A 25,921-nucleotide genomic window follows, 5' to 3' on the forward strand; every position below is an offset into this window, starting at 1 on the left:
TCTTGTGTGTTCATTTCTGCTTCTTAAATGAGTCTTTCAGTGACTTCTATTTGTGGTAACGAGCTTCAACAGCACCAAAGTTACGTAAGAAAATCAATCAGAATATTATTCATACTAAAAATAACAGTGCAACTAATGTAAAATGTTCTCTGCATCCTAAGGTAAAACCACAGACATAGCCATACTAACAGATAAAAGTTGTCATAGTGGAGAGGAAATACACAGAGGTATTTGAAGACACACATGTGCTCATCAAAGGTCACATCTCTCATATGAACATGTTGAAAAAAAAAAATCCAGGAAGTAGCATGAAGAAAAACTGAGCTGCGTGAGGGAGCAGCAGTCAGAAGGTGCATGGCATGTCACGGACCCCTAGGTTTCACCTTCGCTCCTCACCACCATGATCAACACCTACCAGACCAGCCTGGCTCCACCGCCGGTGCCCCCGCGCCACAGCGGGTCCCACCAGGTCCTCATCCCTGCTCCACTTCCATCACAAGGCCACAGCAAGGCTCTTCTCCACTTTTTGGTTGGTGTGGTGCTGCTGCATTTATTTCTGTCCATTGGAGGATTCATCTTTCTGTCCTACGAATTCAAACCGGTAAAAGAAAAATTAACTCTCTAAATTTTAAGAATTTTCTCATCATTCTGTAAAGATGGCAAAATAATATCTACATATACTAGTCTTTAAATTAAGTGAAATTGTGCTGTGAAAATGCTTTACAAAAATGATGCCTTAAAGATTATAAATTTGTTTATTTTCAGTGCTAAAGTCTGCATTCAAATCAGGACTCTTACTGCTTATCTGTGACATAAATGTGTTTAAATTGTATTCTTTACTTTCTGTGCTGAGAGAATAGAGTTAGACTGATGTAGCACAGGAAATGCTCTGAAACAAACAGGTTAGGTGAGAGATTCACAGCTTTTTGTCTTGTTGCAAGAGAAGTACTCTACAAGCACGATCATAGAAAATAACCTGCCTCCTGTACTCATGTTCTGTTTTTTTCTTTTCTTACAGGAAAGATCTGCCCCAGCTGAAGGAAAAAGTACATCTTTTCATTTATTTTCTGCAATAATAACTTAAAAGTTTGGTGCAAACATTTGATTGTAATGCAGTTTCTTACCAGATGTTTGTTGTCTTGTCCAGTGTCCTTTTTTTCATCGGGGAAGCAGATCGACCTGTCATCACTGAAGTCCTACAAAGCCTTGGCACACCTGGAAGTCAACCATAAACCAGAAACAAAATCACCAACATGTAAGAAGCTACATTTTTAGGACTCCAACAGTACAACCACAAGTAGCATTAAGCCCATTTCAGATGTCTTAATATTGTCCTCTTACCTTTTTTTTGCCTCTCCAGCTGGTTTTCTTGAGTGGGACAGCGAGCACTCAGATCTGAGGAACATCAGCCTCTACTACAAGACCCGGCTGACAATCCAGAGGACTGGGAAGTACTACGTCTACTCCAAGGTGACCTTCTCCAAGGCTGACCCCTCCATGGTGCCGCTGACTAGCTGGGTCATGGTCCGGAAGAGTGAGAGGGACAAAGATGAGGTTCAGATGAAGGCTTACTGCCACCTGGAGAGCAAGTCTGTCCCGTTCATGTGCACGGCCACGCAGGGGGAGCTGATCACGCTGGAGAAAGGGAACCAGATCGGTGTCTGGGTACGCAACCGGTCACTGGTAGACTACGAAGAGAAAGCCACAGTGTTTGGGATATACGAGCTGTAGGGATTCTATGTGGCTGGAACTTCTAAAGATGCTCTTACATACTGGATAAAGAATCAAACTAGAAAGTTCTTTGCTTTTCTTGGACTAAGGGACAAACCCCACATCAATTAAGTATAATTTATTCAAACTGATATGATAGTTTTTTCTGTTTGTTATTTCAATTATGTAAATAGTTTTGTATTTATTTTTGAATGAAATTTTTATATTTAAACTGAAATATTTGTTCTCATTTTGTTTCTCTTCCACTTTGAGAGAAAATTAGGGAGATAAGTAAACACAACTATGACAATTACATGTTCCAATCAAGAGGACAATTTCTAGAAAAACAGTAATAAGGTGAAATATTTGTTTTATTTCATATAAAAACAGAGTTAGCCTAAAAGGTGTTGGAGGGAAAAATTAAAAGATAATAAATATAGCAGGCCACGTTTACTGTACTTTATCTGCCAGAGCACTAAACTGTATTTATACTCCTAAAAGACACTTCTAATAAGGCCAGAAGGGGAAAAGCACAGGTCAAGTTTAAGTCTTATAGTTAGATATATTTAACACTTTTAAAGTGTCTATATTGGTCCACTCTACATACAGTTAAACTTCATTTTTAAAAGTGTTAAATGTTTTACAATACAACTCTGGATCTCCTCCAACAAGAACATAACCTCATAGTTATACATACTGATGAAGACTATACAATATGCATCCTTTAGGGCATGAACACTAACACAGTGGATAACTTCAGTCATGGCGCAAATTTGTCTCACATCAAAAAACAAACACAGCTAATCACTCTGCCCATAGGCATCATGGGAACCCATGGAATCATTCTCTGGCTATGTGCTGAAGTCAACAGAAGTGCAAAAAATACATGAGTATCGTACTCAAGTAAAAGTACTAAAAGTAAAACTTACTTCCTTAGAAATAAAGGAACTGATTTCAAAATAAAAGTACTCAAAAACTACTCAATTACAGTGACTTGAGTAAATTTATTTAGTTACTTTTCAATCCTGAATCAGGCTACTGATAATTTCAGGTAAAGATGATATAGCTTTCAGAACATGTTAAATCAACATGGATAATTTTAAACTAAAGTAATACTAAAGACTGAAATAGAAGAAAATAAGCAACCTATTCAAAGCATTGAATAGAGGAATTACTTGTAATCGTAGTTTATTTTATTAAACAAATCACAACCTGTTAATAAAACATTATAATAGAAATGTTTCTAATTTTCATTTTGTAATGTACAAAGTTCCTATATGATTTTAAAAATACAATTCAAGACCTTTTAAGGCATTTTAAAAGCCTGAACTGAGAAAAATTAATACAACAGCATTGAGTTCTTTGGTACAACGGATTTCATGAACTGCTTATGAAATGTCAGTCATAAACGCCCACTTTTGATGATTTCCTGTACATTTATTGCCTCTTCTATCAGTACATTCTGTGGCGATATTTATCATAACACCATTGAAAACCGTTAAAAAGCAGAACAATGCTCTGTGTCAGGGAAGCCCTGTTAAAATAAGGGTGGGCTGCAAGGATTCTTAAGAGGGCAACCTGGTGGCTCAGATGATAGAGAGCTGGACTGGACCAGTGTTTCACATCAGTACAGTCAATGTCAGATAGGGCATGAGGACATCTCTTAGTCAAAGTGCCTCCTAAATTTTCAGATGTTTTATGGCCTTAAATTTGAAATGTACAATTTCAGCCTATGTAAGACTTTAAAAGGATCTCCAGGAACCCTGAATGTTTTGTGCATGCTGTTGCACTGAAATCTTTCATAACAGATTCGTCTCATTCCCTCTTTTTTACTTTTAAGTCGAACTGACTTTTAGGTCGCAATGATCGAAGATGGGGGCTGTGTGTGACACACCAATGCTCACCCCAGCTCTAGACAAACCACATAGAATACTGCATACTTTCAAAAGAAACCAATCACACTGGGTTGTATTCAAGCTCAATCTAAGCCCCCTTTGGTTTTCAATTTCTAGGACACAGAAACCACAAAAGCTAACATGCAGCATCTAATACTGCTAACAATGTAGAAACAGGACCACAGAGAGGTTTGTAGTTTACCATCCTCCTGACTCAGTGGAGATATCTCAATGAAATGTACATTAAACCAAACTTTGTTTCCAGCCATACAGGAAGAAAGATTTCTGTCTGAACGCCAAGATCAGTGTGGAATCATGAACTTTATCTGTGCTTTCCAACTGGTGTTATCTTCCTTCCATCAGCCACTGATCATTTATTTCCATATGGTTTACGGTGACTCATCAGACTCCTGAAACTTACTCACATTATGGGATCCATGTCTTTTATTTTCTATAGGTAGATCAGTGTAAACACAGAAATATTAGATAGAAAATGCTTTAAAATATGCACTTTTAAAACCTTTGTAGATGCAACATTTGAAGGTACTATATGTAGAATATCTAAACTATATTAATGCAAAAAATGATCATTCCTGTGTTATACATACATTATATATATATATATATATATATATATATATATATATATATATATATATACATATACATTTCTAATTAAGGTCTTACAGTATCTCAAAGATTTTCAAAGACAGAGAACTTTTTAAATTTTTAGTATTGTAACTATTGGAAAAATAATCTAATTGTGATTTTTTCCCAACATTGCGATTTAATATGCAATTATTTTTCCATCTTGTGTATTTTTCAACAAACACAAGCAATAAATCATTCTGTTTTATCCAACCCATTTTTAAACAGATTAAACTAAGGCTTAACAAGTTTGAAAAATACCGAACACTGAAAAGCGAGTGGAAAGTGAGGCTTTTTATGTCATTCTAGTTCTAAGAAAAACATTTTAAAAGTTAGTAAGTAGGATTTTTTTTTTTTGCAAAATATTCTGAAAAAGACACCTGAATGCTTGCATGATGTGTGGAGCTAATCTGCTGCAGAAAAATATTTAAAGTGGTATTTTGAATGCATTTCACGTTAAAAAATATTGCATCTTCTGCAATTTGAAAATTGCAGAAGATGCAATCAACTAATTGCCCAAACCTAATAACAGGGCCGTAGCTAGGGATTTTATGGCCCCCAGAAAGAATACTACACAGGGCCGCCCCTTAACTTGCTAGCAAGCAACAAATGTTGTATAACTTTTACAAATATCTATACATTTAAATGTATTTTTTACCATAATTTCCGGATTTATGAGTAAAATTTTTAGAGTGGTTACATTGAATTTACTTCCATTACTTTGCAGCGTTGGACTAAACCATTTGGACACTTTAGAGAGAGGAGCGGGGGCCCCACCAGAATTTTATTCCACTTTATTTGATACATATTTCAATCTGTTGACCAATTAATTTAGCTGATTTTGATTCAATAATGACACTAACAACTAAGAAAAAATAAATAAAAACACACCTTTTATTGCAGGCTTCCCAAGGGCCCCTCCTTACTGTGGGCCCAGGTAATCAGTACCCTTTAACCCCCTTGTACTACACTCATGCTAATAATAACAGGATGTGTCTTGTTCTGGAGGCGGCAGGAGGTTGCAAGTCCAGTATCCCAAACACACCTCTGTAGCATGAACCGAGGACGCTGTTCAATAAAGACGGCACATCATAAGATGCATTTACTGAACAGAATCCCAACGTTTTGTTTTCGTTCATACATTTCTCATAATGAGGGAGAAACTCTTAAAAGTGCACTTCCATGTTGGCGCTGGAAACAAATCCAGAGAAAATGTGCATCCTAGGATCCAAGAGAACATGCACATTCTGGGGTTGCGTGAACATGGAAACGCACTTTCGGGTGCATTTGTCCTGCATTATGAGAAATTTATGAATGAAAGCAAAATGCTTTCTGTTTAATAAATACACTAATGAGCAGGGATGGGTATTGTTTTTTTTAATATACTGGTGCTAAATCGATACTTTTTATATGGTGCTTATGAGATGAAAAAGTGTGTTGAAAGTCGGGAGAATGAAAGCTGTCTGGGTATCATAAATTATTAACAGAAACATCAATAAAAGATGCCAGTTGCACATGGGATATGAATAGGAAACCAGTGCAACTTTACGTGTAAATTACACGATTCCCATAAATACATTACATTCTTTTCATACAGGGTGGGGGAAGGTCCCGTTGGGGTGGCTGGGTATTTTAGTGAGGCATCGATATAAGCCTTGTAAGTTGGCCTGGTCGTTATTGGATGTGTTGGGAGTGGTTCCATGTCAGTACTAGATTTCCATACTTATCCCTACTTAGGAGGTGCCAAACAGCAGAGAAAGGCAGCACTGGCCTGTTCTCATCATATAGTGTCATTGTTTTAGATGAGAGCCCCCTGGTGGCAGAATGAAACTACTTTAAATCAATACTGCTGCTGCTTAATGAGCCCCTACTCCTTCCTTCAAAAACGTCTAAATGGTACGGTCTACCCCTAATACTACATGGGAGAGCAAAGCCTGGAGGAGAGGAGGAAGGTAGGATGATCGAGGAGAAGAAAGCAGGGACAGAGAGCAAGAAGGAGCTAATAAACACATACTAATGTGAACAAAATAATAGGAAAAGTTCAAAAATGAATTAAATTGCACAGATATTCGTAAAACAAGGCATCATTTTCTTTTTTTTGCTTGGCTGGGCTGCTAAGGGGGGGCCCTGTGTAAATTCCTTTCTGGGGTCCCTTAATCCCTAGGAACACCCCGGTACCTTGCCGAAGAAACAGACTTTTTTTTTTTTTTTTTTTTTTTAAACATTTTCCGCAGCAAAGACTTACAATGAGTGATACATCTGGTTTTTAGGAGAAAGTCCTGAGTTTTTAGGTCAGAGAAACCTAAACAGGTACAAGACAAGACCAGCAAAGAAAAAAGGATGTGCTGCTTATTATAAACAGGATGCAAAACTCACCGCAACACTTTTCTCACAGGAGCTTAATATAAAGGATATTATTATGAAAAAGAAACCTAAGGCTGCTTTATTCATTCATGTATATATTTAAAGCTAAACTCATGGCTGCTTATGGGAAGACTTCATTAAGAAAGATTATGAAAATGGTGAAATATAATGAAAACATTTTTCCAGTTAGGCTAAAAAAATTACCTGCAAGTCTCCTGTCTACTTTCTCTTTAGTGATTAGATTCCCTGTAAACTAAAACAGATTTTACTTGTCTGGTTAGTAATACTATAACAGTAGTGGTGAGTAATGCTTTAAACTTTGATCAAAAATGCAGCATAGTGCAGGTTTAAAGCTACCACCTCTGACAACACGGAAAGTGTGAATCTCTTTGGAGGAGTGATGAGCTGCAGAGGCAATGCACGCTCACAGGATGTTCTCGAGTCAATCCTTCCACCCTGTGAAGGCTGTCGTACCACCAAAACTGCACCAAACGTGCCGAATGCTGCGTGGAAATGCCTGCTTTACTTTACATTTTTTCCAATATGAAATAAAATAAGTTTCCACTCTCGCCATCTCTCACTCAAATCAATGCCAAAGCTCCTTATATTAAATCTTTAATAAAAGAATGAACATACCAAACACAAAGTACAGAGTGTCTAGAAAAAAAAGCATTACAATACTTGCAACAATAATTGCATAGAACAACCTTTCAATAAAACACACGCACACAGTGGTCTGGAGACGTCATTTCAGATAAACTAAGCAGTGCTCAGTCCACCTCCACCTGTAAGTGCTCACTGAGGCTGCTGGGAATTTAAAACTAGAATCTTGGTTCTCAACTGGTGAGCCAGGACCCGAAAGTGGGTCGCAGAGCCGTTTTCAGTGGGCGAAGGGAAAAATAAAGTGTGCCTGGAAATGAATGAGGCAGAAAGAATATCTCGCGCTTTTATTTTGAAGGATATGCTGCAGACCTTTATGGTGGGGAGTTTTGGACTCATCTGTTGTAGACCTCTACAATTTGGCCACATGACTGTGGAGTAGGAAGTGATTTGCATAACCCAAGTCATAACCAGAATCATGTATATTTTCCACCTGCTGTCAGAAGTTACGATTAGTGGCTGTTTTTTAAAACAGTAGAAATTTATGAATAAAAATAAAAAATTCACTGAGGGAGATAAATCTTAATTTAAAACACCACAACCTAAGGAAAGTCAAAAAAAGGATTAGGGTTAGTTACCATGAAATTTAAGAGGCATCTGGCTGCAGACTTCTATGGTGAGGTGTTTTGGGCTCACCTGCTGCAGACCTCTACAGGGGCAACCTCGACCATGGGGCAGGAAGTGATGTACTAACCCTTGTTGGGTTCCTTTTGTATTTTGTTGTTTGTTACTTTCAACTTTAATCCCATTACCCCCACCTTACCCTAACCTTAGGGGGGTTAGGATTAGGCACCCTATGGTGTGCAAGAGGATCTGGTTGCAGATTTTTATGGTAGGGCATTTTGGACTCATCCGTCGCAGACCTCTACAATGGGGCAACTGTGACCGAGGAGTGGGAAGTAATGCGCATTACCCAAGCCATAACCAGAATGATGTATATTTTCAGCTTGCTGTCAGAGGTTATGGTAAGTGGCTATTTTTTGAAACAGCAGAAATTTATGAATAAAAATCGAAAATTTACTGAGAGGATGAATTTTAATTTAAAACACAAACTAAGGGAAGCTTAAAGATGGTTAGGGTTAGGCACCTGAACCCAAGGGTGCCTAACCCTAACCACCTAAGGTTAGGGTAAGGATTAGAGGGAGGGTGATAAAATTAAAAGTAACACACCACAAACTAAGGACAACCCAAAGAAGGTTAGGGTAAGGTTAGAGGGAGGGGGATAAAATTGAAAAATAACACACCAGGGTTATTGGTGGGTTTTTTAAATTTTATAACCCCTCCCTCTAGCCCTTTTCCTAACCTTAGGGTAAGGGTTAGGGTTAGGCACCATAGGTTTCAGGTGCTTAGAGTAAGGATTAGAGGGAGGGAAATGAAGTTTAAAAAAAAAAACACACCACAAACTAAGGAAAAACTCAACAAGGGTTACTACATCACTACCTATATACAGTTGATGTGGCCAAATTATAGAGGTCTGCAACAGATGAGCCAAAAAATGCCTCACCGTCGAGGTTCGCAGCCAGATGCCTCTCCATTTTTTGGACGCCTGTGCAGCTTGGTGGATGGAGCGGGCACCTGTTGACAGAGGCTGTGGTCCTAAATGTACTGACTGGTTTCTGATCTTGGCGCATGTTTGGTGCACATCTTGCCCCACTCTCTTTCCTATCAAATAAAGGTGAAATACCCAGAGAAGATCTAAAAAAATAAAATAAAATAAAATAAAATAAAATAAAATAAAATTAAATTAAACTGCCCAAAATAACCTTAAAAAAGAAAATGACTCGGGGCCAGTTGAAAACCACTGATCTAAAGTTTGTGATACTTAATGACAATTTAAAATACCAATACATGACTTATTTAAATCTCCATAGACAACTCATAATGAGACATATGTAGAGGAGGTGCACATCTGTACAGAAATAGGAACAGTGATCATAAATCGGCTCTAGCAGCTTCATGAGCAGCTCTTTCTTGCTGGAGTTCCCTTAAACAAGATGTCGGAGGTGTACCTGTGCTGCCTCGTACCCTGCGCTGTACAGATGTGCACCTCCACAGATACATTTTTAAAGGTAACTTGGCCCTGGACAGGATTTTTAGACAATTGTCGATACCAGAAGACATATTTAGATAAAGGCAAATGGAAAGGAAAAAATACACGGCCAAACGATGGGGTGGTAGAACCACACAGTCTGGCCCTTTTTGGTTAATAAATTGGGTTAACTCACTCACAATTATTATTATTGCAAAGTCTCTAAACCTGGCCTTTAATGCTGAGTCAAACCCAGCCAGTAAAGCAGTCACTTATTGCATTTCAATAACATCCACTGCTGCTCTACAGCGCAGCAAAAGTACACAACAGTGTCGACAGTGCACACAAAAATAACCTCAAGAGGAGGAAATGTACCGTTGTGGGTTCTCCGTGCATCTAATTAAGTAAGCAAAGCCCTGCATATTATTCAGACCCAGACGGATTGAACCTGTTGAGATACTAACACAAACCAACTGTGACACTTTCAGAATGAATCATCCATTTAGTCCCTGTGTAGTCTTTAACTCTCTTAAAAGTTTATTGACCCTTTTGGGAGGCACTTAAAACAGCTGAGCTCCACTTTACATCCTCGAATAAATCTCTTTTTGTTTCCCTGGTCTGACTATATCTAAACCTGTTGGTAGGCTGCAAAAAAGCAAAAACATTGCAGAATTTTTTCCTATTCTGTGAAGAAGAAAAAAAAGACTTTTTTCCCTTGGTCAAAACAGTCAGAATTTTTGCCTTTACACATTATAAAATAACATTTAAAGGCAGCAAAACTATATCTAGAAAGGCTAACACCACATTAATGTTTGGGTGTATAATAAATAAAGAATATCTTAAAATTTAAAATAATGCAAGGCTATGTTTTTAATATGTTAAACTGTCATACGAGTACATTTTAGTAAGAAAGTAAGGGTGACATCTTTGTCATGTCATTGCCTCTATAATAAATGATATAATTAAGCCTTTTCTATTCTATAATGAAGCTTCATCCCTGAAAGCTTTGGACTATATATCTGAATATCTTGATTATCACATTTCTGATGCAGAATTTGTCCTGTAGGAACACTGTACATTCATGCAGTTTTAAATAAACCGTAAAGGCTTGTTTTTATGATTGAATGTTGCATGATGAGCTAACCTGATTCAACTTGCCTACAAAATATCCTTGAAAATTTTAATATGAATGTCTTGAATGCTGTCAAAAGCTAGTCACACATGCTCATGAAAGCTCAAAGAATTCTCTCCCCGCTGTGACAAGTATAAAATGTCATCGACCAAAAAATGAGTCAAGGGAATAAAATCAGTCCTCCTAGCAACAGAAGTGCATGCAAGAGAAAACAATGGCTTCTTTCTCCTTTTCTTTCTCCATCTGAAGCAAAGAAGCAGCGGAGAACTCCATCTGTCCTCGTCCTAAAATCGCTCCATCAGCTGAGGAGTGTTCACAGTGCAGCAGCCAGGAGGCAGTATGTATGAAATGTCCCACTTGATCAGTCTGAGTTTAGCTTTAGCTGCTTCGTGAAGAGGCATGATTGGAGTCTCAAAGTGAGAGGCTATGTCAGGAAGACAGATTTGATTTCATCAGTGTCACATCATGTTCCAGCGTTCGCAGCGAAGAAAAAACCTGGAGCGGGTTCGCCCAGCTAGCGAATCCAACTCTGCCGTGTGCTGATGTTGAAATATGAAAACATGAACTCGACACTCACGCAAACTTAAACCCCTCTGTTCCTCTCCAAGCATGCTTACATAAAATTTACCCATGCACTCACACACGCACTGCCACATCAGGATGAGGGTGATTGAATGGATGTGTTCAGTGGCCGCCGTCTTCCCAAGCGCAGTCGTTCTTCTGCTTGGCCAGTTTTCGGACCACTCTCTCCAGCTCTTTGCGAGACTTCTGCTCCTCCTCCAGAAACTGCTTCATCCACTTGTTTTCCTGTGAAACACACAGGTGACAACAGCCTAAGACAGGTAGTCTGAGACGGATCAGCTGGCCATTATTATGGGCTGATAAAATAAATGACAGGTTTAAGAAGTGAGCAATATACAAAAAATAGGGCATAATCTCACCCTGAAGATGCTCCTTTGCTATAACCTCCTTGCTATCCTGCTGATCACATGGTTAGCTACTTTAGAAATCAATACTTTTATACAAATATCTTCATTTTGTTGATTTAAAATGATACAGAACTGTGCAAGTTTAAGGGAAGCTTGGACCAAAAGTTGCAGCTGCAGTAAGGCAAAGGTGTGGCGAGTAAGTTGTCTGAGGGCACCATCAAGCAGGAAGGAGGACTGACACAACCCCAGTCCTGCTCTGGATGTCCTTGCATTTACTGAGAAAATTATCTGTTGAAAAATAGCAAAGTCCACACCTTTGTAGTAGTTGGTGAATGTGGCTATTAAGCATGGCCTAGGGCAATGGTTCTCAGCTTGGGGGTCTGGGACTCCCTTAGGGGGGTGCCAGAGATCTTAGGGAGGGGACAAGACTCTGTTTGCCCTGAAGTTGTTAAAATTAGGTTTGAACATATTAACAGAAATCTAAGTATTACACTAATAAATAATTCATACAACGGTTGTTGGGTAGAGAAATTGTGTTTAGGGTGACTTTGTCTGGACTTACACATAAAATAATAATTAAGATGTATCTTAATGTTGGCCAAGTATCACTATTTTTTCTTGTCTGGGGGCTCGAGTTTTCTTAGATATAAGTAAGGGGGGTTCAAAGGAAAAAAGGTTGGGAATCACCAAGCTTGGGGGTCTTGGACCCCCTCACAGTGGTGCCAAGGATCTCTATGGGGCGACTGTCCGCTCAGTGGTTGTTGTAATTGGATTTACACAAACAAACTAAAATTAAGATAAACCCCCTATTAAATAGTTTATACTGAGGGATGTTGGTAAGAAAATCACACGTAGGTCTGCTTTGTTTGGATTTTTGTCAATGAAACAATTAAAATCGAAGGGTATCCTCTAGGTGGGTAATAGGGTTACCACAAGCCCCTGGTGGGTGACCTCCCTGTGGACAAAACTTGGCCTAGGATGGCTCCTCACAAGGATGTGTCCTCACCCCCTGTTATATAATCTGCTACCCTGCTGCTCAGTTACTCACCCAGATGTTACAGCATTGGTGGGACTTATCTCCCAAAACGATGAGTAAGTACACGGGCTTGAAGTGGAACTACTAGTAAAAAGATAACAACCTCCGCATCAACGTCAAGAAGACAAAGGAACTGAGTGTGGATTTTAGAAAGACCCGCCAATGGTTGTATTTCCTGAGGAAGCTTAAAAGAGCTGGCCTGGGAACCCCAGCTCTAACATCATTTTACAGATGCATGGTGGAGGGCAGCCTTGCATCATGCATCACTACATAGCGTGGAAACTGCTCTGTTGCATACAGGAAGGCTCTGCAGAGGGTAGTCAAGTCTGGCAGGTGTCTGCTTGCAATCATTGCATTCATTAGCCACATTATTTTTTATCTTAATGTAAAAATATGTCTTGATAAAATAAAACAAAAATATCTCATATCAAAGCTTCTTATCCTTGTAATTTTTTAAATTAGTATCACCATTGAACACTGAAAGAAAGCACAATAACATTCACTGCTCATTAAACAAAGATCAGCAAATAAATCAGGCACATCACTTGTTCACAGGGTTACCAAAAACAAGCTCAGTGGAGCTCTGTGAACATGCAACCACATTTATCAACCCCAAAAAAAATGCAAACAAGTGCAGCCACACTATCAATATATACGCAGAAACACTGATATAAAAATAGTCAACATAAAAAACCGCAAGATAAATAATTCACATTGTACACTCACCTTCTTCAGTTCATGAACTTCATCCTTTAAAGCATAAACAGCATCAACCAGGCTTCTAAAAGACATAAAATACAGCAAAATTGGCTATACAACACCAAATAGATGTTTTTTAACATGGCATAAAATAAAAGGGAAAAGCAACCAATGCCAACACAGTAAATGTTACACTGGCTAACTCAAGGTCACACTGTGTGAAGATAATGGTCTGAGAAGGATCAATATCACATCTCTGAATTTAATCACAGGAAACTCAGGCCTAAATAAAACCAAATGAAAGCTTTTCTTACAGAGTAATATTACACATACTTTTCCTCAATAACAGTCTGCCCGTTACTCTTCATCTCCTCCACAATGATCTTCTCCTCCTCTGGCAGAAGCACCTGAGGGACGCACTCTTTCCGCACTGTCGCATACAAACACAAATTAACAGGTGATTCATGGTCCTATCAGTATTTAAAGATCTTAGAAGATATCAGAGAAACAATTTCTATGTTATTCTTCCTCAGACTGACCTGTGGTGCTCTGGTGCAGGCTGGCTCCTGTGCAATATGCCTCTATCACTCTCAGTATCTGAGCGTCCTCCTCCAGGGCCACCGTACCTGGCAAAAACAGAGATTATCAACACGACAAACAGACGCTACAGGGTGTTATTCAGAGGATGGTGTCATACTTCTATCTCTGGGTTGGACATAATCACTATAAACAAATGAAACACCCTCTGTTGCTATTTTTACTAGGTGTGTAAAAGGTAAGGGGCTGTTGCACCAGCGAGGTGTGAATTCTGTCTAAAGGTGAGGTGTCCACACCAAACTCCCGGACTGCTAAGTCTCATGTTTATTCAGTGTCATTGTGTGGTTACAGCCCAGAGACATGAGCTCATCTTCACTGGAAAAATGTAATGTCCGAACCAATGTTCATTTTGTTGACTGGAGCTATGACTAAAAATACCTGTCAACCACCTTTATTGCATTAGAAACACTAGACTAAGAGTAGTTTAAAAACTACTGAACAATAAAAACTCTAGGGAATATTACAGGGTTTCTTAGATGCTTTAAAAATAAAACTGGGGTCTTTTAAGACATTTTGGTGTTGGTGCAAGAAATGTTGGTGTGACAAACAGCCAAAAATAAAAGACATGAGATTTGCTGAATCTTCTGATTTAATTAATGAACTGTGAAATGTCAAACAGTTTAGGGCAAAATACATTTTTCGGTCATGAACATACATACTTGATGATTTCCGGCATATTAAATTCCTCTTTCTATCAATATATAGTATAGTGATATTTATAACACATTTTTGCAGGTGTGCTGAGCTGATTCTAAACTGTTTAATAATACTAATTATAATACTAATACTAATACTACTAATAATAAGATTATTAACAATTAAAAAAATAATGAAAGTCAGTATAGTATATATTATTATTAAAAAGCAGATTATCGCTTTTCGTCAGGGAAGTCCTGCTATAATGAAAGTGGGCTGCAGCAACTTTTAAGTGGGCAACCTGGTAGCCCAGATGTTGGAGAACTGGACTAGTGTTTCACACCAGTACTGAGTTTATTAAATCACAGTAAGTCAGATAAAATCAGAGAGGAAATTTAGAACATCCAACACTGAAATCCCTGAGTTATGGAGAATATTTATGCAAGAGTTTTTGGAGGCAGATGATTAAAAAAAACAACATATAGTTGGCTAGAAAACAAAGACTGGATAAGGGCATGTCTTAGGGTCGATCCCATTTCTACTCCTTAGCCCTTATCTTAGCCCTTCCCCTTGGTTTTGTGCGTTCACGTCAGATGAAAGGGTATCCCAGTTCTCTTTTGAATTGGGGGCTAGGGCTAAGTGCCAAGAACTACATAACCCTTAAAACACTGATTTTTCAGGGCCACACTTGAAATGAGGGGGCATGATGACTTTCTCTCCATGCACTGCGTTCACTTGCGAAATGGCACAACAGACTACAAAGGAGGTGCATAAATGTAAATATTTTTGGCATTGATTATAGAAAATATAACAGCTGTGTTTTCTCACATACTCACTCTTTAGCTACTAGGGATGGGAGTTCATTGTATTTTCGGTATGTACATGTGTAAACAGGGCTATTAACTGTATAAATAAATGGAAAAGATCAACACAGAGATCCATAGTATGAACAAGATGATTGAAGCTTTATATTCACCTCTGATGACCTGCTATTTATTGTCAATGTGTTATGATGAACAACAATCAAGTGGCGTCTTGTTTCTTAGGGGAAGGTTTTCACCTCTACCTCTTCCCACTGCTTCCAGGGGCAAGGGGAAGGGTAGAGAAAGGGGAAGGGCTAAAGGGTAGAAATATTCTAAAACTTAAGACCTCTCTCTGGTAAATATCAGACATTTTAAAGACTTTTTATGGCCTTAATTTTCAGATGTGCAATTTAAGAATATTCAAGACTTTTCAAGGATCTGCAGGAAACCTGATATTAAGTTTTTGACAAGGAGGGTAAAAAAAGATTAAAATCTTAGTACTGGAATACTGGACATTCAAAATCCATGATAATCCTCCACTGTGCATATGGGATATGTCAGTATTTTTATCAGTGCATTTTAGCGTAATTAAAGTATAAAGAGTGCATTAATATTACTTTTTGACATTTATATCATTTTACAATATTGCCAACCAGTTTGTTTAGAGAAAATGCATTGACTGAGTGTAAAGACTAGAATAAAATTACTTTTATTAACTAAAACTGAAGTAAAATGTTTAAAGTGTTTTTAAACCAAAACTAGATGAAAACGAAAAAGGTTCAACATGACTGAAATTGTGCTAAAACTGAAATTATTTTTAATCTAAATACAAAGACTGGATTTAAAATAGCTTCCAAAATTAACACAGACCATCTCAAATTGTCAAAAAGACTACCTCTGACATTCATGTGAACTAAGGTTATAAGAGTTTGGGATTTTTCATTTGTTTTATTTTTATTTTGTTTTCACCTTCTGAGTTCAATTTCAGTTTAGCTTTAACTATTTTTCTACTGCTGGTTTGTTAGTTTAATTTAGTTTTTATCTTGCTACTGCAACTTATAAACAGTCACTATAGGGTAGATGTCAGACAAGCACACTGAATAAACCGCCTTTTTAATACATTTCCCATAGCAAATATTCATAATGGCTGAAAACTTGACATCTTGATGTGTGGAAATCCCTTTCAACACATCAGCGTCACCCCTCAACTCCTCTGTTCTTTCCTTTTCTCTCATGAAAGTGAGGGAGTAGAGGGAGGTAGAACCTCAAGTCACGACAGCTGGAGGCAAGTGCTAGCCACAATTATGGCACTTCACCTTTGCGCTACCTCCCCCACCTTCTTGCCAAGCTCTCTCGGCTCATGTTGTCTTGTATACTTTTTGCAATTTCATGAGTAATGTCAGTGATAGGAACACTTGCCCTCTTGAAGTTGTGATGATGAGTCTAGTACAGTAGGTAGTGTGGGGAGGGAGAATGTTAGCCAAGTCAAACAGCGGTGAGTGTTAGCCTCACCCTTGCTCTGCCTCCCCGACTCACCCTAAGCTCTCTCTCTCCTCATGTTCTCTTGTGTACTTTTAGCAGTTTCATGTGCAATGTCTGTACCAGGAATAGTTGCCTTTTTGTTGTTGTTGTTAATTATGAGTCATGCTAGGGAAGGTAGCATCAGCTGTCTGGGGTGTGATGTCATGTGGTAGGGTAGGCAAGGTAAAGAATATCTTTATGTTGGCAAAGTGGGTGGGGGGAGGATCTGGGTGTCGCACAACTAACTGAACAAGGAGGGTTTCCACTTGAAGTGCTGGCTTCCTGCTGCCCATCGATCGTCACAATTGACTTGTGGAAGCAAAGAGTGATGACTTAACTGGATTTAGGGACTTCTTTGCTGAGTTTTTATCCCTTCAGTAGGGCAAGAAATCTTGTGTTGACTTCAAATCATTGACTTAAACTTCGTCAACCAGCTTTGTACATGGGGAAGACGAGATTAAGACGAGCAAAAAAAGGTCTGCAATGACATAAATGTGATGAAAGTAAGCTTAGTTTTCGTAAAGGAGATTAAAACCTGACTGAAATTTTAATGCTGGACTGTTGAACTTTTCCACCAGATGCATGATGAGAAATAATCCCAAAAGGAATCGTATTCTAGTCTTGTAGTTAGTGAACCACAGTCTTTTCAAAATCTTAGCTTGAGACTAAAAACTCAGAGACTTGTTGACAAATTGTTTTTAGATGTGAGAGGGTCCTGTCTTTGAAAAGACATTTAAAAGGACCAACCGGTAACATTTCACCATCAATATTCTGGTCACCAGCCGGTCAATTAGTGCGCCTCTAATAAAATCCTTACTTTTCCTGGTCTGTACATCATCATCGGAGGGTTTCCGCTCTTTCTTCCTGTTGCCAGGCAAGAACTTCTTCATGGGCCGAGGGCTTTTGCTGGAGTCCTGGAGGAGTGTAACAGCAAAAGTTAATTCTCTCCACACACTCACGCTGTCACACACTAACACCTGTAAGCAGAGGCTCCAAACCAAACAGAATGCAAGCTTACAAGGAGACGCATCCCTCTGAACAGACAAGGATGAACAAAACTGCATCAACAAACAAGGCAGCAGGCATGTTGAGAGTCCTGACATGAAACAGCCTAAAGATGACCAAACAGAATTATTTATGCTTTCTTCCAGAAAGGAGAAAGCCTGAGTATTCAGGCTTTACCTGTGTCACAGTTCAGCAGATGTTCTTACTTATTTCTTTATACAGCCTATCAAACCACAAAGATGTGGTTTTCTGGATGAAAGATTTCCTGTTTTTGCTGAGGAGTTGAGTTTTGCTCCAGGAAGGAGGTACAATGACTGTTTCATCTCATAATAAAAACTGAGGTGTGATGAATAATAAATGCACCAAAAATAACAGCTTAGTAATGCTAATGTATTTATACCTCTGCAGATGGGAAGTGAAACTTGTGACTTATTAACACCACTCTTACAGTGTTTAACATGGTATCATGTGACCTTTAACCTGGATTGGAATGGAGAATCTTAGAGTGAACATAAAACAAACTCACGCAGCATCCTAAAAATCCCTCTGAATGATCAGGAATAAGTGACTGAATCTTGTCACTAGAAAAACACGGGGTGTATTACCTCCGGTGTGTTTTTGTCACTTTTAAGAAGCAGTGCGTAGGATTTCTTTTCAGCAAAACCAAAACAGGTTTCCCCATTCTTTCTAAGGAAGAAGGGGAATCTATGGTTGCCATGAAACTTAAGTAAAAGCAAAGGTTACTTTTAGAGAAGGTGTCTGATGTTCCAGTCTTGGAAACTGCATTAACATATCGGTGCAACACGGTGAATTCCATGAACAGTCTGTGCTCTGTGTAGACATGAGGAACATATTTGAAGGCATTGAAATGCCACTATTTTCCCCTGGCAATAAAACACACTTTATGCTTTTTATATTCCATGACTGCCAACAGATCTGCTCATGTGTCACCAGATCTTACACTCTGAACCTTTACATATGGAGTAGTTATGTCCTAAGCTACACGAGAGCTGAGGAACACAACAGAAAAAAGCCTTTAGGCTGCAATAGCGAACAAAAAACAGCCGATACATCCAGCAGACACTGAACTTTTTGGATTTTTCATTAACACAGGACTCAACAGTTATGGTTCTTGTTTGCCGTGGGAAGCACTTTGAGAGTTTGGCAATGACTACAAAAGCACTCTGTACCACCGTTAAAATGCAACACAGCTGCAGCAGATGAGTCTGGTTATAGAGGAGGTTTTTCCTCACTAATGTCACTTTGTTAAATGTTGCATGGTGCCGTGCTCATGCTGGATTTATGTTGGGTTTTTGTAAATAAAATCCAAGGGTACACTGTAGCCTGGATCTTTTTGTTCAGTGTCTGCAGAAGATTCTTATATGAACTTGCACCATACAAATGAAAACTGATCAGTTTATTGACTGAGTTGGCAAAAAGCAAATGTTTCCAACTCTCCACTGTTCTTGTTGCTCCAAAATAAATGTAAAAAAAAAGGAGAAAAAAATAAGAATAAATTTACACAAAACATACAGTAAAAAAGTATATTTATGTGCACTAGGGGTGAGCAATTAAGGAAAACAACCCAATTGTGATTTTTATATCACAACGTTGTAATTGTGACTTAATATGTATTTCTTTCAGTTCCTCATCATATATATTTTTCAACAAACAAAAGTAATAAATTACTGTATATTAAAACCAACTCAACCTTAGATAAATTAAATTAGGGCTAAACAATTAAAAAAACCCATCTAGCTATGATTATTTTGACGTCAAATGCAACAATGGAACAAATCTGTCTTTGATTTGGACCAGATCAGTCAAACTAGAACTGTAAAAACACCCTAAGATGCATCAGGCGGTGGATGTCTTCACAGATGACTGTATATTCTGTGACTTAGAAGTCTGTTGATCTGTGTTTGTAGAGTTTTTATGTTTCATATTCTTAACTCTCTTCATATCTTGCACTCGTATCTTATAACTACATATCCTGAATCCTGCACTCTTGTAATAGGATTCTTTATCTCAATAAGGTTATTCCTGGTTAAACAGATTAAAATAAAAGAAAATTAATAAATAAAGGATCTTTGTTTAAATTTATTTTAATTGTTACATTTAATTAAGGATGCATGATATTGGCTTTTTGCTGTTATTTGATCTACAAACACTTATAAATTCATTTTATCCAATACTGATATTGATACCAATATACAGGTTTTGTTCAGACCTTAAATTTCAGTCCTTGAATTAAACTTTAATCTTTAAGGCAGCCTTTCCTAAACTTCAGTAAGCTCTGTCCCAATCTGGAAACTGAAAATCTTCTGGGTTCCACCAAAACCCCTGTACAACCATAACATAAGGCTCAAACATTCACCTTTCATTGATCATATTTTTGTTTCATAACCAGGAAATTTCAATGCAAATGTTTTGCTTGCAGATACATTAACACTGTGTGGAAGGTGTTTACTTAGATCTTCCTTTCTAATATTTATTTCTGTAAATGTACTTTGAGACCAAACTCTTTTCAAATAGCATTAATGTCTCAAAAGACACTTATGAAGTCTTAAAATTGTGAGGCATAGTAGAACATTCAATGGTGTCACCAGTTAATCCAACACCAGTTCAACCATGACACCAGGTATGTACATCAGACACAATAAATGATAAGTGAGATGGGTTAAAACTCCTGCCTGTGTTTTAAAACTTCTGAGTCAGAAAATAACCTGTACTCAACTATTTTATGATTGTTCAAAATATGATTTTATTTCTTTTAATTTTAGGATTTTTTTAAATTGTAAATTAACTCTGCCTACACTTTGGGAAGTCTTGCTTTGTTATGATTGCTTACAAAAGTTAAGTCTTCATTTGTATTATCCATCTCTTAAATTTGTCATTAATCTTTCTCTTGCAGTCTTGTGGACCTTAAACTTCTCAAAAATATGGTCAACTAAGTCACAGGAACATCATGTTGCTTGGAGATGGTCTTATAGCCTTTACCTTTATTGATCATTTTCTTTCTAATCTCCTGGGACAACTGCCTCCTGAGCTTTCTGTGGTCCATGTTCACTGTGGTACACACCATGATACCAAACAGCACAGTGACTACTTTCACCCTTTGAATAGGCAGACTGACTGATTACGAGTTTGAAGACACTTGTGATAATAATTACAGGATACACCTTAGTTTAACATGTCCCTACGGTCACATTATTTTACATCCTCTCTAGGGGTACCATCAATTTTGTCCAGTCCAGTTTAATTGATTTGTTTTTTTAAATGATGAACCACCATTCAAAAGCAATGTCTGATTTTCATGTTTTTATTTTTCAGTAATTTTTTATATAATTTTGTGAGTGGCCATTGTGGGTTTTTCTTTCTTTAACGGAAGGGTACCAACATCTTTGTCCAGGTGTGTAACAGCTAAGTACATCTTACTAGCCTCTGCAAAAATAAGCTAGTATTAACAGCAGATATACTGGTTGTAAATATTTGAAGAAATCTTAATTTCTGCAACACCTATAATCAACTTTTAAATACTTCTAACTTCTGCCTACAACAGTAACTTCAAGACAATATGTGCATCCTTATCTTTAATGAATTTTGTCTGGATGCCACTTTAACTGTGATTTGGGATCACTCTCATTGGTTCGTTTTAGCTTTGAGTCCTGGGTCTCCCATCAGTGTGACAAAAAAAAAAAAAAAATTTTTTTAGATCCTAAACAATGTAATAGTTGTTGAATTCAAAATGGAAAACCGTTTCTACCAGGATTCCCAGTGTCATGGAACAACCTCTAAAAGAGTAAGCCACACTCGCAGAACTATTCTGAGCACACCTATAGAAAACCTGACTGCACTTTGAACTTTGTCTAGGTTTCCAAAGACATCACCTCTAGTAGAAAGTTGGTTACATAAGAAAGTTGTTTGATCAGATAACTGACACCATACCCTAGCATAGTGAGAAAAAAAGGAGCAAAACACAGGGGGCCACAGAGAACAGGAAACCCGGCATAAGACGAGGGAGGAGTAAAGCAAATATAGCACTGACATGCTAGCTGAACACTGGGGTAAACACGCACACATACAGAAGCAACCCAGTCCCCCTCCCCGCCAACCCCCAGCCTACATCCTTTCACACACACAGAAACCTTACCTTCATGATATAAGACATCCTCTACAGACAGCAGGACAGAGAAAGAGAGAAAAGGGGAAATGTGCATGAAAAATGTGACGTGAAGAAGAATGTGATAGAGAGTTAACGGTGAACATTTTACATCTATACTTTGTATGTTAAATGTTAAAACAGACAGATATATTATCAGACAGAAAGAAGCATTCAGAAGAGTGTGCATGCAGCCTCTGCAGGCTAAGGAAATTTTCAAGGCACACAGAGGACAAGGGTGTGATTGTGTAAGTCAAAACAGGTTATGTTCAACACATCCCTAGACTGGTGGTCATAACTGAAAGTCTTAAAGTGATGATGGTGTGAAAGCATATACCACCCACATAGCAAAACCAGGTGACTGTCATCCTGCTCATCACTCTAACTGTAAACTCAGTGTTTTCTACTGCCAGTCAGATACAGTGGCCATGATGCTTTTACCGGAACCTACGCAACTGTCCTTTTCGTATTGCCAAATCATGGAGTGATTTTTCTGCCTCCGTTACGTCTTAACTCCGATATGACTGTCACAGGGGTGTAATGGTGGGACCAAGTCATTCTACCTCTGCCAACGCATCACAGGTAACAGAACATGGGTTACAGGGTGGAAAAGAATCACTGTAAGGTAGCTGAGCCAGCAGGGGAGAACAGCGCTCTGTGTATTTGAAACCCAAGCTGTTTATTTACACGTTCTGCCTCTACAACCTCTGAAATTCAACGTAGAATCAAAGACTGGGACTCTGATCGATGGCCGTTGCAGTATTGATATAAATACTCAAAAACTCAACTCTAGTCAAGCATTTGTCTTGTTTCTTGCCAAAATATAACAATTACTTTAAGCCACATTCACCTGTTGTGTTCAGATAAACGTCCTTTTTTAAGATATAAAAGGCAAAAAATAAGGCCTGCATTACTGTGCTTGATGAGTTGTTGAATGTACAAATGAGTTCTGTCTGCCTCAATGGAATTTTTTTTACGTATTATTAAGCAGGCCTTGTGTTTTGCTTTTAACATCTTGATATAAGATTTCTACCCACACCTGTGAGGTGAATATGGCCTAAATTAGTCAAAGAATTTGACAGGATTAGAGCCAGATCAGCTAGCCAACTGGTTAAAGTTGCATCCTTTTGTAGCTGGCACCAGAATTATGAGTTGGTTTAACTTATCATTAGCTCTTTTTTTAAATCATTACAGAGCCACAATCCCCTTAAAACTCTCTGCCTGAACTGTAACATGGCCATCCCCTCCCTAGTAGCCACTATAGTTATTCTTAATGACTACTGCCTCAATGCAACAATGCTTTTTCCTCTGATATAAACAACCACTACCTTAAAGCACTAACTGCTTTTTGAGTGAACAGCACAGTTTGGCGCTAGTTTGTTATAAAAATGGGGGATACAGTTGTCCAGAGTTATGATATTCAGCTCAGGAATGTGGGCGTTAACCTGCACAGAGGATCGAGGGCTGGCGATGCTAACACTGCTAACTTTAGCCACATTCTGCAAACCAACTTCTGTTTGTTTTACAATGGAGTTTAACCATAGCTGTGGGAAGTAAGTTTAATGGGTAAATTTGCTTGACTTGGCTTGGCTTTAATGTGGAGTTTTTTGTAAACTCTAAACCGGCTCTCATGTGTTTTGCACTGAGATGCTTCCGTCTGGCCACTCTGCCATAAAGCCCAGATCGATGGAGGGCTGGATGGTTGTCCTTCTGGAACTTTGTCCCATCTCCACACACGATCTCTGGAGCTCAGTCAGAGTGATCCTCAGGTCACCTCTCTTGCCAAGGCCCGTCTCCTCCAATTGTTCAGTTTGGCCAGGCGAGCAGCTCTTGGAAGAGTCCGGGTTGTGCCAAACTTCCTCCAATTGAGAATTATGGAGGCCTTCAGTGCAGCAGATTTTTGATAGTCCTTCTCAGATCTGTGCCTTGCAACAATCCTGTCTCTGAGCTCTGCAGGCAGCTGCTTTGACCTCATGGCTTGGTTTTTGCTCTGATATGCACTGTCAGCTGTGAGGCCTTCTACAGAGAGGTTTGTGCTTTTCCAAATCATGCCAAATCTTACTACTATAAATGATGGTGTGTCTGTGTCCGTCTCAATTTGCATGCCACACTATTGCTCCAATTGTTCTTGATACCTCTCAGGAGACTTCTTGGGTGTACTGGTTTAAAACTGATGCCATGAAAAAATCGTAAGTATGTACAGATTTTCAATAAAATCCCAAAATGTTGCACATTCAGGGACTTCATTTACCTCGGAAGTTGGATGTTGGAGCTAGGAATGACGTCACATCAGAGACAAATGCATTCCATTTCCTACAAGTTTGTAAGAGTGCATGACAGAGCTGGAAAACAGCTGGAATATGGCTAACCAAGCCCACAAGGTGTTTGGATGAAATGATAAACCTGCTCCACGATCAATTCAGCTCTCTTTAAGCAAAATAATACAGGAGATGTGTCACACGTTGCTGTTTTGTCAGCTGTAGTCACCAGTGCTGCGTAAACATAATTGAATATGGGCTCCACCCAGCCAGCACTGCACAGAAGGTGGGCCACATGATGCTTTATTAGAGCTCCCCAAAAAGTGTATGCACTAAAACCTTGTAAATAAGTCAAAAGGCAAAGCTTTAATGCTGCCCATATTGTGTTGTTGGCCTATCACCGCAAATGCACACCGGTGCAAACATGCAGAGTCATTATGTAGTTATCTGGGGAAAAAATGTCCCTTTCTAAGCAAACTGGCCTCATTGCATTAAGAGAGGGGTGTCAAACTCAAGGCCTTGGTGCCAAATCTGGCCCGTGGAACAGTAAAATCCGGCCCGCAAGATGATCTCATATTTCTGTTATACCTGGCCCATTAGTATGAGGTCTGCAGATTTCCTCAAGTGTAAAAATGTGAACTTATCCTTGAGTTATATTTTGACTTTTAATGTCATGATTACAAATTTTATTTCATATTTTGACCATTAAAACTCCTGATTTTGACTTTCTTTGTAATATATTTGCCTTTAAAAACATTACTTTTCAATTTCATGTTTTGATCTTTCTGAACTAATAAACTTACTTTTCTCAGATTATGAGCCTTTAAACTTTAAATTTCAAAATCATTTATCATCAGTTTTTTTACCCTTATTCTATTACTGGTGAAATGAGGTTGACAGTTTAGGGTAAAAAAGGTGACCCTGTTAGGCCCTCAGGTTAGACCTGGATCCAGAATCCGGCCCCCGCTGTGATTGAGTTTGACACCCCTGGATTAAGATGGGGACGGTAATATGGCATAAATAGAGTAAAGAATAGCCAACTGTCTGCGAGAGCTCATGAAAGTGTGTTGCAGTTTTTATGATGCTCAAACTTTCCAGAGATCAGTAAACAATTCCATCTTTGTATGACTTTAAAATAAATGTGTAAAAAAAGTCGTAAAATGTTACTTTGACTTTACTATTACTAAGCCATAACCAAGAGTTAAATCAGTCTGAGACTTCCAACTGCTGAACAGAATTAGCCTGCCTTAAAAATTTAGTAGAAACTTTAAAAAATGCCCAACATCCCTCAGAAGATATTCATAAAAGGTTTTGATGTTTGGATGATAAGTTTTCAAAACACAACAATGCTCAGCAATCTAATTAAGGTTATAAATCAAGTTGATTTGAATAAGTTACAGAGGCACTAATGTAGCAACAGAAAACAGAGATGCCGGTAATCATAGCAGAAGTTTTAAAATGTGCATTCCCGCTTCAGTTGTGTTATTAGTATATTTGGAAAGTTTGGTGTCAGATAGGACTCTGAGGGTATGAATTAATTACAGATGAAAAAGTAGGACAGAGGGGGCTTAAAGACAAGGGGGGCAAGTTCTGACTAAAAGCATCACGATGTGTAGGTTAGCTGTCTAGCTCTACAGCCTCCTACCTCTTTGTATCCCAGAGCAGCAGAGGGCTTGAGGGGGGGTGCAGGGCGCAGGCAGCTGAGCGACCAGGGCTTGCTGATCTTGGGCGGTTCCAGCGGGCCACGGCTGATAGCGCTGAGGCTGCCGAGGTGGGACAGGTGAGAGGGGGGGCCGACCATACTCAGTGATTTCCCCTCTACGGTCTTCATGGGAGA

At 38.6% G+C, this 25,921-nt stretch overlaps 2 protein-coding genes across 3 annotated transcripts in view; one reads left to right on the forward strand and one right to left on the reverse strand.

Moving 5' to 3' along the window:
- The first annotated feature begins 360 nt into the window (after window positions 1-360).
- cd40lg (CD40 ligand) lies at window positions 361-2,283 on the forward strand. Its single transcript, XM_041798023.1, has 4 exons — window positions 361-601; window positions 1,019-1,046; window positions 1,148-1,255; window positions 1,361-2,283. The coding sequence occupies exons 1-4, from the start codon at window positions 401-403 to the stop codon at window positions 1,729-1,731; spliced, it is 708 nt and encodes a 235-aa protein (XP_041653957.1). The 5' UTR covers window positions 361-400; the 3' UTR covers window positions 1,732-2,283.
- A 4,936-nt stretch (window positions 2,284-7,219) lies between these two features.
- arhgef6 (Rac/Cdc42 guanine nucleotide exchange factor (GEF) 6) overlaps window positions 7,220-25,921 on the reverse strand; it is a 55,177-nt gene continuing 36,475 nt past the window's right edge. The window contains exons 16-22 of one of the 2 annotated variants that reach the window (XM_041797097.1): window positions 25,730-25,909; window positions 21,818-21,838; window positions 17,477-17,573; window positions 13,642-13,728; window positions 13,436-13,532; window positions 13,130-13,184; window positions 7,220-11,245 (exon numbers count right to left, since the gene is read on the reverse strand). In XM_041797097.1, the coding sequence (XP_041653031.1) occupies window positions 11,123-11,245; window positions 13,130-13,184; window positions 13,436-13,532; window positions 13,642-13,728; window positions 17,477-17,573; window positions 21,818-21,838; window positions 25,730-25,909 (660 nt within the window). In that variant the 3' untranslated portion in view covers window positions 7,220-11,122. The remainder of the gene's footprint in view (window positions 11,246-13,129; window positions 13,185-13,435; window positions 13,533-13,641; window positions 13,729-17,476; window positions 17,574-21,817; window positions 21,839-25,729; window positions 25,910-25,921) is intronic. The other variant, XM_041797098.1, reaches the window with a different exon arrangement.

This window comes from Cheilinus undulatus, linkage group 10 (genome assembly GCF_018320785.1).
Source record: "Cheilinus undulatus linkage group 10, ASM1832078v1, whole genome shotgun sequence".
Lineage (NCBI taxonomy): Eukaryota > Metazoa > Chordata > Actinopteri > Labriformes > Labridae > Cheilinus > Cheilinus undulatus.

Coding starts and splice junctions, on each gene's coding strand:
- cd40lg (XM_041798023.1), top strand. CDS start 401: ATGATCAACACCTACCAGACCAGCCTGGCTCCACCGCCGGTGCCCCCG. Junction 602..1,018: donor TGTCCTACGAATTCAAACCG/GTAAAAGAAAAA, acceptor CTTTTCTTACAG/GAAAGATCTGCCCCAGCTGA. Junction 1,256..1,360: donor AGAAACAAAATCACCAACAT/GTAAGAAGCTAC, acceptor TTGCCTCTCCAG/CTGGTTTTCTTGAGTGGGAC.